General features: G+C 49.3%; 2 protein-coding genes across 5 annotated transcripts in view; one reads left to right on the top strand and one right to left on the bottom strand.

The window, feature by feature from the left end:
* The first annotated feature begins 69 nt into the window (after positions 1 to 69).
* MTHFR (methylenetetrahydrofolate reductase) lies at positions 70 to 11,095 on the top strand. 4 transcript variants are annotated; one of them, XM_074892967.1, is made up of 12 exons: positions 70 to 137; positions 2,744 to 2,995; positions 4,096 to 4,334; positions 4,646 to 4,756; positions 4,929 to 5,122; positions 5,601 to 5,851; positions 6,603 to 6,737; positions 7,033 to 7,213; positions 7,602 to 7,784; positions 9,209 to 9,310; positions 9,559 to 9,678; positions 10,242 to 11,095. In XM_074892967.1, exons 2-12 carry the CDS (start codon positions 2,754 to 2,756, stop codon positions 10,437 to 10,439), a joined length of 1,956 nt encoding a protein of 651 aa, XP_074749068.1. In that variant the 5' UTR covers positions 70 to 137; positions 2,744 to 2,753; the 3' UTR covers positions 10,440 to 11,095. The 4 variants fall into 4 exon arrangements, with proteins under 4 accessions (XP_074749068.1, XP_074749070.1, XP_074749071.1 ...); XM_074892970.1 differs by lacking the exon at positions 70 to 137 and adding an exon at positions 3,102 to 3,158 and having other exon boundaries at positions 2,784 to 2,995; XM_074892971.1 differs by lacking the exon at positions 70 to 137 and adding an exon at positions 3,102 to 3,188 and having other exon boundaries at positions 2,813 to 2,995.
* Positions 9,653 to 12,068, bottom strand: part of C23H1orf167 (chromosome 23 C1orf167 homolog) — a 20,610-nt gene continuing 18,194 nt past the window's right edge. The window contains exons 22-23 of the mRNA XM_074892966.1: positions 11,954 to 12,065; positions 9,653 to 9,705 (exon numbers count right to left, since the gene is read on the bottom strand). The gene's annotated coding sequence lies outside the window, so the exon portion shown is untranslated. The remainder of the gene's footprint in view (positions 9,706 to 11,953; positions 12,066 to 12,068) is intronic.

Here is a 12,068-nt window from a genome sequence, read left to right as displayed (position 1 = left end):
AGCTGAGGCCGCGGCGCCATGTCGGAGAAGGGAAAGCGCGGGGCAGAGCACGTGACCCGACCCGCCCCGCCCGCCCGCTCGCCCTTAAAGGGCCGCGGGATGGGGCCGCCCGCGCCGCGCTGCGCCTAGCCCCAGAGGTGAGTGGGGTCCCGGGGAGGGGGGCCCGATCCCTGACACCACCCCCCATGCCCCGCCGCAGCCGCCTGGGGAGCCCCCGCGGGGGCCGCCATGCCGGGCCAGCCTGCCGCTGCGCCGCGGCCCGGTCTGCTCGGGGCCGAGCCGCGCTCCTGGCGGGTTCAGCTGAGGCGAAGGAACGATCGGGCAGCAGCGCGATCCCTGCCTGACCCCGAGCCCGGCTGCGACGCAGGGGCTTCCCCCCCACCCCGGCGCTGCTGGCGCCCCTGCTTCCCCCGCAGCCCGCGGGGGTTCCGGGCTCCCCCCCCGGCGCTTTCCCCTCACTCTCCCCGTGGCCGCCCCGCTGGCGAGGCGGCGGATCCAGCCGCGAGCTCCTTGCCTGCCCCGCGAGCCTGATGCCACGGCCCAGGACAGCGGGGCCCTGGACGAGTCCCGTGTAGGCGTGCGTGCCCCATGTGAAGCGTACATCTGTGCAGCTGAGTTTAGCTTGGGTGGTAAAACTAAGCTTAGGATAACGCAGACCTCCATACAGCATCTGTGGGTGTCAGCTCAGGCCTGGAGGCAGGAAAAATATCCTACAGCGAAGCAAATGGGCACCTCCACGCTGATCAGCATAACTGTGCTGGGCCACAGATCTTTGCTCTGAGGTCTGCAGGGTGATGGAGACAGAAGGGCCCGAGTGCTGAGCCAACACAGCTGACAGGTGTTTAAGACTGTCTTAGTTTGCAACTGGTTTTGTTGTTTAGAAAATCTGTTTTCTCTTTGCAATAACAGCAAGCTTCTGCCGGGAAATCTGTGATGCATCTGATAGTAAAGAAACTGCTCCAAGTACTGCCTGTATACAAAATCTCAGTGGGGCTTTTTTCCGGTCTTTGTGTTTCTAGATTGTCAGTAAGATACGGACTGTTCCTCAACAGCAAGTCTCACCCTATAGCCACATTAATACATGAACTCTTCCCTTGTAATAGGTGTTAAATCTCAAGTGTGAAAACACAGGTCCTTTAATTTGCCTATGGTGCTGTGGCACGCTTGCTCACTAAAGTGAGATATCAGGAGTTGACTGCACGTGACTTTGTGCCACTAGTTTGATCACCAACGTATGCTTTGGGATTATTCTCCTAGATTAGTGCCATGTGGATGTCAGGCAAAGTCCTTTGAGAGAGCTTAGTCAGGCCTGTTACTGTGCACTCAGTTGCTTTTGCTTCACTTGTCAACAGGCCTGTGCTGCTGCTTTTTACCATGGCCACCTATGTTGGTACACAAGAGATTTAAGACTTCCAGTTCCTCTTGGCAGCAGAAGGCCTGCACTCTATCATATCTCCTGCCAGCTGGAGAGAGGTCCCCAGGTGGTAAAAGCAAACTTTCTCCCAGAGGGTTTTGCTTGATTGGCAGCTCAGTGTAAACAGTAGAAGATGAGTTCAAAGTCTTCTTGGATGACCTAAACCCACAGAGCATTTGATAAGGACAAAGTGTGCATTAGCTCACGCAACCGTTTCCTCCAAAACAGGCTCCAATATTATGTAATGCTCAGACAGCTTGCTGCTTCCCAGTGACAATTTTAAGTTTTGGCAGGTACTTAAGCAAATAACACGGATCCAAAATTTACAGTTCTCTAAATATCTGTAATCACAGATTTTAAAGGCATAGGGTGAAACGCTTTTGGGAGTTAAGTGGAGCTGGGCATCCTAGACCCACTTGTACCAGTTGATTTGCAGTGCCGTTTTCCTTTCTGTGAAGCCAACAAGCACAGCTGATCATGTTACAAAGCAGGAAGAAGGGGATGGACTCTGCTGACCTTGTTTCCAAACAGCCACAATTAGTGAGGAAAGGAACATAAACAGTGTGTCTAGTAAAGGAAAGCACTGAGTGCGTGCAGTGATATTGGTGCAGGGGACAGTTGTCTGTGGAGATGGTGTGTCTGGTGGAAGAAGGCTAACAGTTAGAAATGCAGCTGTCTGATGCCAGCAGAGACAAAACAAAGGATGGTATTTGTGGGGATGGCCTGATCAGAGGGGATTCTTCACTTTTTTTCTGATGCAGGAATAGTTTGTGCATTCTTATGTACCTGCCCCATTAGCACTTGCTCTCCTACCTACACTGTAAAGAAGCGCTGCCTTTTGGGAACAAACAGAATGGAAACTCTGAAGATGGATATGGTCCAAGAAGGAGCTGCTGGGGGAGGGGGGGGAAGTCTGCTGGCATGTCAAGCCCAAGGCCATAAGATCAAAGAGCCTCTCACCTGATGCACATGAGTATCATGGCTTGCTAAGCTGTAGTCAGGGCAAAAGTGACATTGACCTGACTCTTTTGAGAACCAAATTTGACCCAGCAGGCACAGAAGAGCTGCATCAAAGTGGCATGAAGCCCTCTGCTGTGTTATTTCTCTCAGCACTATCTAAACACATGCTTTTTACTGTGCTTTCACCAGATCACCCACTACAGCTTGTAGCAAGGGCTGGCAAAAGAGACTCCTTGATGATGATTAATGTTGGGGCTTGGCATAGGCTTCCTCTTCATCATCTGCTGCCCACCCCAGCAGTAACCGCTCCTTGCTGAGATCTGTGTCCTGTCTTGTACCCATTGTGCTCCTTCTGTTCCTCTCCTCCAGAGAGCTCACCATGGTCAATGAGACCCAGCATACCTGCAGTGCTAGTTCCAGCTCCAAGTCTGATGGTGGCAGCAGTAGTGGGAGTGAGAGCTCCAAGGACAGCTCACGCTGCTCCACCCCTGTCCTCGATGCTGACCGTCATGAGCGGCTGCGGGAGAAGATGCGTCGACGGCAGGACTCTGGAGACAAGTGGTTCTCCTTGGAGTTCTTCCCTCCACGCACAGCCAATGCTGCTGTCAATCTCATCTCCAGGTGAGGGCTGCAGGGTGAGAGAGGGGAGAGATGAAGTGTTTTTGGTGGAGGGCTGGGAAATAGCTAATGAGGCAGGCTCTGCCCCATGCTCTGTCTCCCCTTCCAGGTGACGAAGCAGGTAATGGGGCTGTGCTTTCCTGCTGAGGAGGGTAATGGACACCAGGTAACTTGTCTTCCTTGGAGGCCCTGAAGAGTTAAGTGTCATGGTGGGGTTACTGAGGGGGCCAGACTGTTTCCCCTCTCCTGTGCTCTGTGAAGATGGAACAACCCCACTGTCATGTTCTGGGGCTGAAGCAGAGTGCTGGGGGAGAACAGAGCAGAAAAGTACCTACTAAAAGCAGAGAGTATTAATTGATAGACAGTGTGCCCAAGTCTCTGGAACAGAGACTCTCACTTGTTTTCAGAATTACCCAGCCACTATGATTTGTGCTTCTGTTACTGAGGACTACAGTTTTAGCCTCTGAGATGGGTGTCCCCAGAGCTAAAGGTTATCCTGGAGCCCAGTGGGGAGCCCCAGGAGCCACCATGTACTTACCTGGAGGAGAAGAGGGAGTTTCATAACTTTTTGTAACTGCTATATGCCAGTGCCAGGTTTACTTTAAACAGAAGGGCCTGTTCCAACCCAGAGCATGAGAGACAAGTTAGGGGAGCCTTTGTTTCTTCTGTTAGGCACACTTGGGAACACAACAGAGATCTGGTCCATCTTTTCATATTTGTGGCCTCGACAGTTAAAGCTGGGAACAGGGGGTTGCAGCATAGTCCCATCTCAAGAGGAATGGGACTCGCACTGCTGTCTATTAGAAGACATATCAGTCTAATAGAGCATGCTGGGAGGAAGTTGATTCTACAGAGAACACTTAAGTTGTCTCTTCTTCAAAGAGACTGTAAGCTCCTCCTCATAGGGCTTTAAAGGGCGACTTTCCTTATTTTACATTGGCCACTTGCTAAACTCTTAGTTCAACACTTTTCTTGGTCTCTCCTGCTGCTGTTATCCCAGCTCTCTCTGTCTGTTGCTGGCATTCCAGCAGTGAGCAAGATATCCCAGGCAAAGAGAGGGGAGTTGGCTACATGGTAGGCTCACACAGCTCTAAAACCAACAGGTTTGACCGCATGGGAGCAGGTGGTCCACTCTTCATTGATGTGACGTGGCACCCTGCAGGGGACCCAGGATCTGACAAGGAAACCTCTTCCATGATTATTGCCAACACTGCGGTCAACTACTGCGGCCTGGAGACCATCCTGCACATGACATGCTGCAATCAGACCAAGGATGACATCACAGGGCATCTGCAGAAGGCCAAGCGGCTCGGGTTGAAGAACATCATGGCGTTGCGTGGAGGTGAATCCTTTAGTCCTATGAAGCTTAGGGCTGAGGCTGTATTGCTATTGTGTTCAATTCCAGGGTAAAAATGGAAAAATATGATTTAGAGGCTCCTTCCACAGTGGGAATTAAAAAGTTGAGACAGCATTTCACCTGATCCCTTTGTTAGCAGTCCTTCCAGCTCAAGGGTAGACAAAAGCAGTCCACGGGTAAAACTGCGAACTTGGAGGTTTCATCTTGTCTTCCTTCTGATAGTGGGTTTTTACAGCACTAGCAGATCTGGGTCCAGCAAACAGTTGGAGAGAGCTGTGGATTTGTTCTCTTCTCAGATCCTGTTGGTGAAGAATGGGAGGAAGAAGTAGATGGCTTCAACTATGCTGTTGACCTGGTTAAGCACATTCGCAATGAATTTGATGATTACTTTGACATCTGTGTGGCAGGTAAATGTCTTTCATTGGAGAGTGTAGGGTAGAGTGAGACAGGGAAATCAGCTCAGCAGTCCCTCTCTGGACCTGTGCTGTGACAGCACAATCAGATTGGCTACTTCTAATTTCTAGCATGTTGTCCTGACCACCAGGGTTTCACTTTTTTTTTTTCCCCTTCCCGCCAAAGGCTACCCCAAGGGTCATCCTGAAGCAGAGAGCTACGAGGCAGACCTGAGGCACCTGAAGGAGAAAGTCTTTGCTGGGGCAGACTTCATCATTACGCAGCTTTTCTTCCGATCAGAAACCTTTCTCAAGTTCATGAAGGACTGTCAAGCCATTGGCATCACCTGCCCTGTTATTCCTGGCATCTTCCCCATACAGGTGAAATCCAGTAATTCTGGTTCGGGGAGGGAACAAGGATCCAGGATGTTAGGTGTTTGTGGGTCAGGGCCTGAGAGAGGTCTCTAAATATCCTCCACAACATTTCTGGGAAATGAGTGTGCTAAATGTGATAAAGCTGTAAGTGGTTTGCCAAATTAAACTCTTAGGCATGTAATAACAAGCTTAAAAGGTTTTCTGTGCCCATATGGCGAAAGGGGATATAAAGGACAATGGTCTACCAGTCCTAAGGTGTTAGCCATCACTGTCAGCATGCTGGGCTCAGGCAAAGAAATGGGATGAAATCACCTAAAGCGACATGACCAGGACTAGGTTATCATCCTAGAGATGGGGCCTAGGAGTAGAATCCAGGCGCCCCAATTTGAAATCTGCTGCCACAAAATCGAGATCAAGTACCTGTGTTACTGGGGTGTCAGAAAAGAGCATTGCAAAAATGAAAATCCCCTGCATCCTCATCCAGGGTTACCACTCCCTGCGCCAGCTGGTGAAGCTTTCCAAGCTGGAAGTGCCTCAAGAAATCAAAGATGTGATTGAACCCATCAAGGACAACGATGCAGCTATCCGGAACTATGGGGTGGAGCTGGCAGTGTCCATGTGCCGGGAGCTGTTGGATAGTGGCATGGTGCATGGGCTCCATTTTTACACCCTCAATCGGGAAGTGGCTACTACCGAAGTCCTTAAGCGCCTGGGCATGTGGAAGGAGGACCCCAGGTGAGCAGAATATGCTGGCTTCTGTTAGTTCCTCTTTCACATCCATCCATCCATTCCATTTACTGAAGGCTCAAGCAATGGATGATTAGCACCTCTCCTCTGCTGCTTTTTTTAGCACCTTTCTGCACTTAGAATTTCACCCTTCCTGCAGATCTCTAACAAAAGTTGGGAAGAATAGAGGGGACAGCTGAAGGATGAATTTGTTTCAGTCTAGTGGCTTTAAAGTAGCCTGTTCTGGAACTTTAAAAACCTAAATCTTAGAGCTGCCACTTGGAAGAAACATGTTTTTTTGAGGTCTGTCACAACCCCTCTTACAGGCTGGGTGCTATGTAAGCTCCCGCTGTGGATTTCTACGGTTCTCTGAAGTTGATGAAGGGAATGTGGACTTTCCTCTGAGTCCACAGGCTTCGGAACAGACAAGAGGAAGCAAAGGAAACAGGATAGCTGTATTTGCTTCTTGTTAAAAATAGCTTCACACAGTGCTTTTCCCTTACCTTATCCAATTTTGGGTGTCAGTCCTGTATTTAACCATTTAACGGGCACCTACTGAGCATCCTGTGAGGGAACTGAGTGGGAAAAGATTTTCCATAGAGGAAGAAGAGTTTTCTGTCCTACTTCTTGACAAATAGAACTCTTCTCAGCCCCCATTACTTGCTCTCCCTAGAGTCAAAAGTTCTCCAGGGGAAGGGCTTCCAGCCTCTAGTGGAAAGTCAGCAGAGGAACTGTGTTAATGTCTGCTTCTCCCATGCAGGCGGCCCCTGCCCTGGGCAGTCAGCGCTCACCCCAAGAGAAGAGTTGAAGATGTTCGGCCAATCTTCTGGGCCTCTAGGCCAAAGAGTTACATCTATCGAACACAAGAATGGGATGATTTCCCCAACGGCCGATGGTAAGCTGTCAGCCTGCAAGGGCAGTGAGGTGGTGGTGTGATATGAAAGCCTGCTCCACAGTTGGTCTCTGTCATTAGTGGGTCTCCTGGACACGCTTTGGGCTTGACAGAACAGGTGGCTTCCTAACAGTGTGGTCCCCATTTGCTTGGGTTTGAATGAGGTGAGGAGAATGGCACTAGGATGTTGAAGCTTTTGGTCTCTAGGTGGATTTTGTTGGATACTACTTCTCCTGCATCACCAAATCAGCTCATCTTCCTCAGTGGCCTGTTAATCCTGTGTCTGCTCCCCTTACAGGGGTAACTCCTCCTCTCCAGCCTTTGGGGAACTGAAGGACTATTACCTCTTCTACCTGAAGAGCAAGTCTCCCCGGGAGGAGCTCCTGAAAATGTGGGGAGAAGAGCTGACTGGTGAGGAAAGCGTCTTTGAGGTGTTCACGTGTTACATCACCGGAGAACCCAACAAGAACGGGCACAAGGTGAGTGATGGCCCAGAAAGGAATAGTCAGTGTAGCACAGACAATAGTGCATATTTCCTCTTGCTCCTGGTACCACACTGTTCTTCTAAACAAGAATTGGCACGTCCCTATCCAAAAGGACTTGCTGAGATAGTGGCTGAAGGTAATCCAACAGCCAGAGCTAGGGCTCAACATAAAAGAAAAGCTGCCTATAGTATAACAGGACCAGTACTGATAGACTTCAGCAGTCATTCTTTAGGATATCCTGCCCCGTGAACCAAACCTGGGAATTCTGTCCTGAATTAGGTGTGTTTGAGACCATTAGGGTACTTCTGAGTTCCTTCAACATCCAGATGGTAACAAAAGGGTTGTTACATCCATTGTGACCCATCCTTCCTCCTCACGGTAGGTTACATGTATGCCTTGGAATGACGACCCTCTTGCTACTGAAACCAACCTTCTGAAGGAGCAGCTGGAGAAGGTTAACAGACGAGGAATCCTGACCATCAACTCCCAGCCAAACATCAATGGCAAACCATCCACAGACCCCATTGTAGGCTGGGGGCCCAGTGGGGGTTATGTCTTCCAAAAGGTACCACACTACTCTGGGCTAGGCAGTAAAGAGTTACGACCCAGTTTGGTCTCCAGGTCCTAGGCTTTCACCCAGATAATCCTTCTGCCTGCTCCTTATATCTTAATGCCTTCTTGCAGAGATGAGGCAAAGCTTCTTTGGTGTCTTAAGAGACAGACTGTCATTTCTATCACTTATTTCATACCTGTTTTCCCCCACCTCAGAACATCTATTGAACATCTATGGAGTTTCTTGGGTTTGCTCTCAGCAAGTAATTATTATTGGTAGCTTCTTTCTAGAGTGGGGCTATGAAGTTTTAGATACAAACACGTGCCTGCCTGCTGCATCTGATTCCATTCAGTAATGCATAAAGCACCCAGGTTTTTCATAGAATGGGAATCAATGAGGTAGTATCTCTACCATCCAGCTTCTCATGGTAATAACTAGGCATTTAAAAATTCCCCTATCTGCCCTTCTCTAAGACAGAGTTCTCCACCAATTGCCTCCACCCCACAGCACCACATCTGAACAGCACAGCAAGCTGCCAGGTTCCTTCTCTGGCCTGCAAGCAGTCTTATCTCCCATGCCTGTCTCCTACAGCCGTGCATTTTCAGGCCCTAGAGCCTTGCCACTAATGGCTGTGATAGGAATCTTCCATCAAGGTAAATGCCAAGCAAGTGGCTCATACTAGGAAACAAAGCAGCCTTGTTCAAAAGGGATCCAAATCGCTAAAGCCATGAGACCAGCAGATGGCAAATGCAGTTACGTTTTTCAAAGGAAAAAATTCCCCCGAGGTGAGGAGAAATCCATCATCTCACACAATAACCAGGAAATGGGGGGAGGGGAAGCAGTTGTTGGGAGCAGCCAAGCACAGAGCAACGGTAGATGGAGCAAGTACAGAATTAGGTTGTATAAGCACACAGGAAGAATTGTGAACAAAAGATGAGGACAGGGAATGGTAGGGTGCTTGGGAGAGCCCAGCTGAGACCCCTGACTTATGCTCTGGCCAGACTGGGCTGCCTTGCCAGGACACTGCCGTTCACAGTGCACCATGTAGAACAGAGGTCGAGCTCAGGCCTCTTCCAAGCACTCTACTCTTGTCTAGCATAGACTGCTTCCCATGCACAGCGGTTGTGACGCTTTCTGGAGCTTACTCCAGCCTGCCAGCTGGATGAAGAACAGGAAGGCTGTAGCTTTCCTGAGCTCGCTGCTCCTAAATTACTACCTCTGCTCTCCCGAATTTCCCCCTCTGCTCCCCCCAGCTCTCTTACTAAGTTGCTCAAGCATCCTCTGTAGGACCTGTTTCTGGGAATGAATGTACAAGTCTTAAGCTGCCTGGTTTCCATGCACCCCAGACTCTACAACTGTCCTCTTGGTTGCCTGTACGTGTCCCAGCCCTGCCCTGAGTAAAAGCTCTTAATCTCTTTGCCCTTCCTTCCCTGTAGGCATACCTTGAGTTCTTCACCTCCAGTGAGATCGTCACGGCACTGCTCAAAGTGCTGAAGAAGTATGAGTTGCGAGTGAACTACCACATTGTCAATGTCAAGGTAGGCTGTTGTTTACAGGACACTTTCTTTTCACCACCTTGGGAGAGAGGCAAATATCAAAGACTCAGATATCGCTATGATCAAAGCAGGACACGAAGGCTGATGAAGGGAAGGGCAAGTGAAGCAAGTCAGCTGTGATGCACAGCAGCTGTCTGATCTCTTACACAGAGAGGGTAAATGCACTTGTTCCAACTCACTCAATCCCTTCTCCAGCAGTTGCTTCAGAAAGGTTTTCCTTCCTTTGGCAGGGCCAGAATATCACCAATGCTCCAGATCTGCAACCCAATGCTGTCACCTGGGGCATCTTCCCAGGCAGAGAGATCATCCAGCCCACTGTAGTGGATCCTGTAAGCTTCCTCTCCTGGAAGGTGAGTCCTCCCTCCTGCTGTGATGCCCTGGAAGTTCAGAGTGGCTGGTTTGTTTTTAGTCTGTGACACTTCTTTCAATTGAGTACTGTTGTGATCTTAGCTTGCAGAGCTCCAGATAATGCTCCTCCTGCTCCCTCAGTGTAAGAAGCTTGCTCTGGCAAGAGCTCTTCACACAGCAAGAGCCCAATAACAGGCTTGGGAGCTACCACTGTCACTGTCGTGGGCCCCAGAGCTCTGGGCCGTTGCTCTCTCTCCCCTCTTACACACACAGGGGCAGTATTGAGCCATTTTATGGCAAACGTGTCTGGTCTGTTTTTGTCTGACACTTCTTGCAATCAAGTACGGTTGTGATATTAGCTTGCAGAGCTCCAGATACTGCTCCTCCTGCTCCCTCAGTGTAAGCATGAAGCTCCTTGCTCAGCTCTTGCAGTTTTTACTGAGAAGAAACAAGCCACAAGTTGGCCAGGCATGTGTGACACTGGTTGTCCTAAATGAAATATGAAAATGTAGCTTGAAAATGTGCATTACACCACTGCCAGCATTTTTTTTTTCCCCCTTGGCAGGATGAGGCCTTTGCACTATGGATTGAGCAGTGGGCCAAGCTCTATGAAGAGGAGTCACCCTCTCGCATGATCATCCAGTACATCCATGACAACTACTACTTGGTCAACCTGGTGGACAATGACTTCCCACTCGAAAACTGCCTCTGGCAGGTTGTGGATGATACTTTTGAGCTGCTGAACTCTCCAACTCAGCAGTGAAAATTCCTCTTCTAATCCTTTATTTTCTCCTTCCGTCCACGGACTGTGGGGAGAGAAAAAGCAGCTCCTGTGCTGATGGTAGAGCACACACTCCTGAGCCCAGTGACCCGGCTAGCGCTCTGATCTACCCACACTACATGCCCTTCCACCCCCAGCACAAAAGCTCACTGAACACTAGTCAGAACTACCTGAAGCTCTGAGCTGAGGCTCTAGCCTGAGCTTGAAGGCCAGCTCTGTGGGATGAAGAGGTGCTAATCATGGCTATGTTGACTACAGTAACAGGAGAACTCTTGTGCATCAATGTGATAAAACTCAGTGGGATTCTGGTAATGTTCTCATGCCAGAAACGCTGCCTTGGGGATAGAAACACTCCTGTCAGCAGTGCCTATGCAAGGAGACTATTTCAGCAGTTACTAACCCTGAAAAGCTCCTCAAGTTGCTTTTACATTGCACTCCTAAGATGTATTTCTTCATAACTGATCATATCAGGCTCTTTTGCACTCACTCCAGAAGGTTCAAGTTTTCTCCCTAACTTTTCTCCTTTTATTGTATTTCCTGTTTTCTTTTTCATAGGAATATGTGAATTTCACTTGAGTGAGACGGAGTAGGAATCACACTATTTCTCAGATTAAATACAGTAAGATACACAAATACAAGTGTCTCTTGTACTAGGCCCTACTCTTGTAAGTAGCAAAGACTCATGTTTGCAAACTAATCAGCCTGGCACAAAGGAAAATTTTAAGAAAACCAATTGTTTATGGGGCAATTCTGCCTTCACTTTCAACATAGGCCGTAAGTAAAGTATGGACAGAGCTCCAGAGTGGACCAGAGAAAGTTTAAATCCTAGAGTTTACCAAAAGCAACCAGCTACAACCTTTGGCTCAGTTCTGCAACTTCACAGGAGGTGGGGTGGTCCTTTTCCAGTACCTGTAGGGAAAGACAGCCTATCTTTCCTGACCCAATGCCTCTTAACACAGCCTTAGGCCCCACAGCACTGAAAGAAGGGGTTGGGGGAGCTACGGAGGCTGCTTTGTGTCCTTAACAATCCTGCAAAGCTACTACAGGCTAGGAAAACAAGACCTTGGGGCAGTTCCCAGTGGGATTTCAAGATCCCTGCCACGCTGTGAGCATCTCTTTTAAACAAGTAAGGAAGAAAAGCCTCTCCCAGATTCTTCAGACCCTCTCATTACAGCTGTCTGAGACTGGGCTCATATATCTAGGGTAATTACAGGGCATCAATCACAGAAGCAAGTAATGGGAAGGTTGGGGGTCAGACACGCCTGTCTTGCCTCAGCAAAGCTTTTGGTGTTCAGCTGTTCCCAGCAGGTTTCTTCATCCCTAGCCCATTCAGCACAGAAAGGAACCAGCAGGAACCAGTCAAGAGGTTGGCCACCCACTGAAAGGCTTAATGAAGAGCTGATGGACCTAGACAGGGGGAGGAGGTGGGAGCCATGTGGGAATCCCCCCCAGGGGAAGAGCCAAATCTAAAAATAAAGACCTGTGTTCACACCTACCCAGGACAGTCCAGACTTTGGAATCAACAGGATGTAGGTTTGTACAGGCAGGCTCCTGCTCATCTCTTTAAGACTGATGGATTTGCTTACTCCCCTGCATGACACTAAACTCCTG

Source organism: Strix uralensis, chromosome 23, assembly GCF_047716275.1.
Source record: "Strix uralensis isolate ZFMK-TIS-50842 chromosome 23, bStrUra1, whole genome shotgun sequence".
Lineage (NCBI taxonomy): Eukaryota > Metazoa > Chordata > Aves > Strigiformes > Strigidae > Strix > Strix uralensis.
This window is presented reverse-complemented; position numbering and strand designations above follow the sequence as displayed.

What these genes read in the sequence shown, in the direction of transcription:
- MTHFR (XM_074892967.1), top strand. Translation starts at nt 2,754, where the DNA reads ATGGTCAATGAGACCCAGCATACCTGCAGTGCTAGTTCCAGCTCCAAG. An exon ending in GCTGTCAATCTCATCTCCAG is followed by an intron (nt 2,996 to 4,095) that starts GTGAGGGCTGCA and finishes TAAAACCAACAG; the next exon opens with GTTTGACCGCATGGGAGCAG. An exon ending in ACCACATTGTCAATGTCAAG is followed by an intron (nt 9,311 to 9,558) that starts GTAGGCTGTTGT and finishes TTCCTTTGGCAG; the next exon opens with GGCCAGAATATCACCAATGC.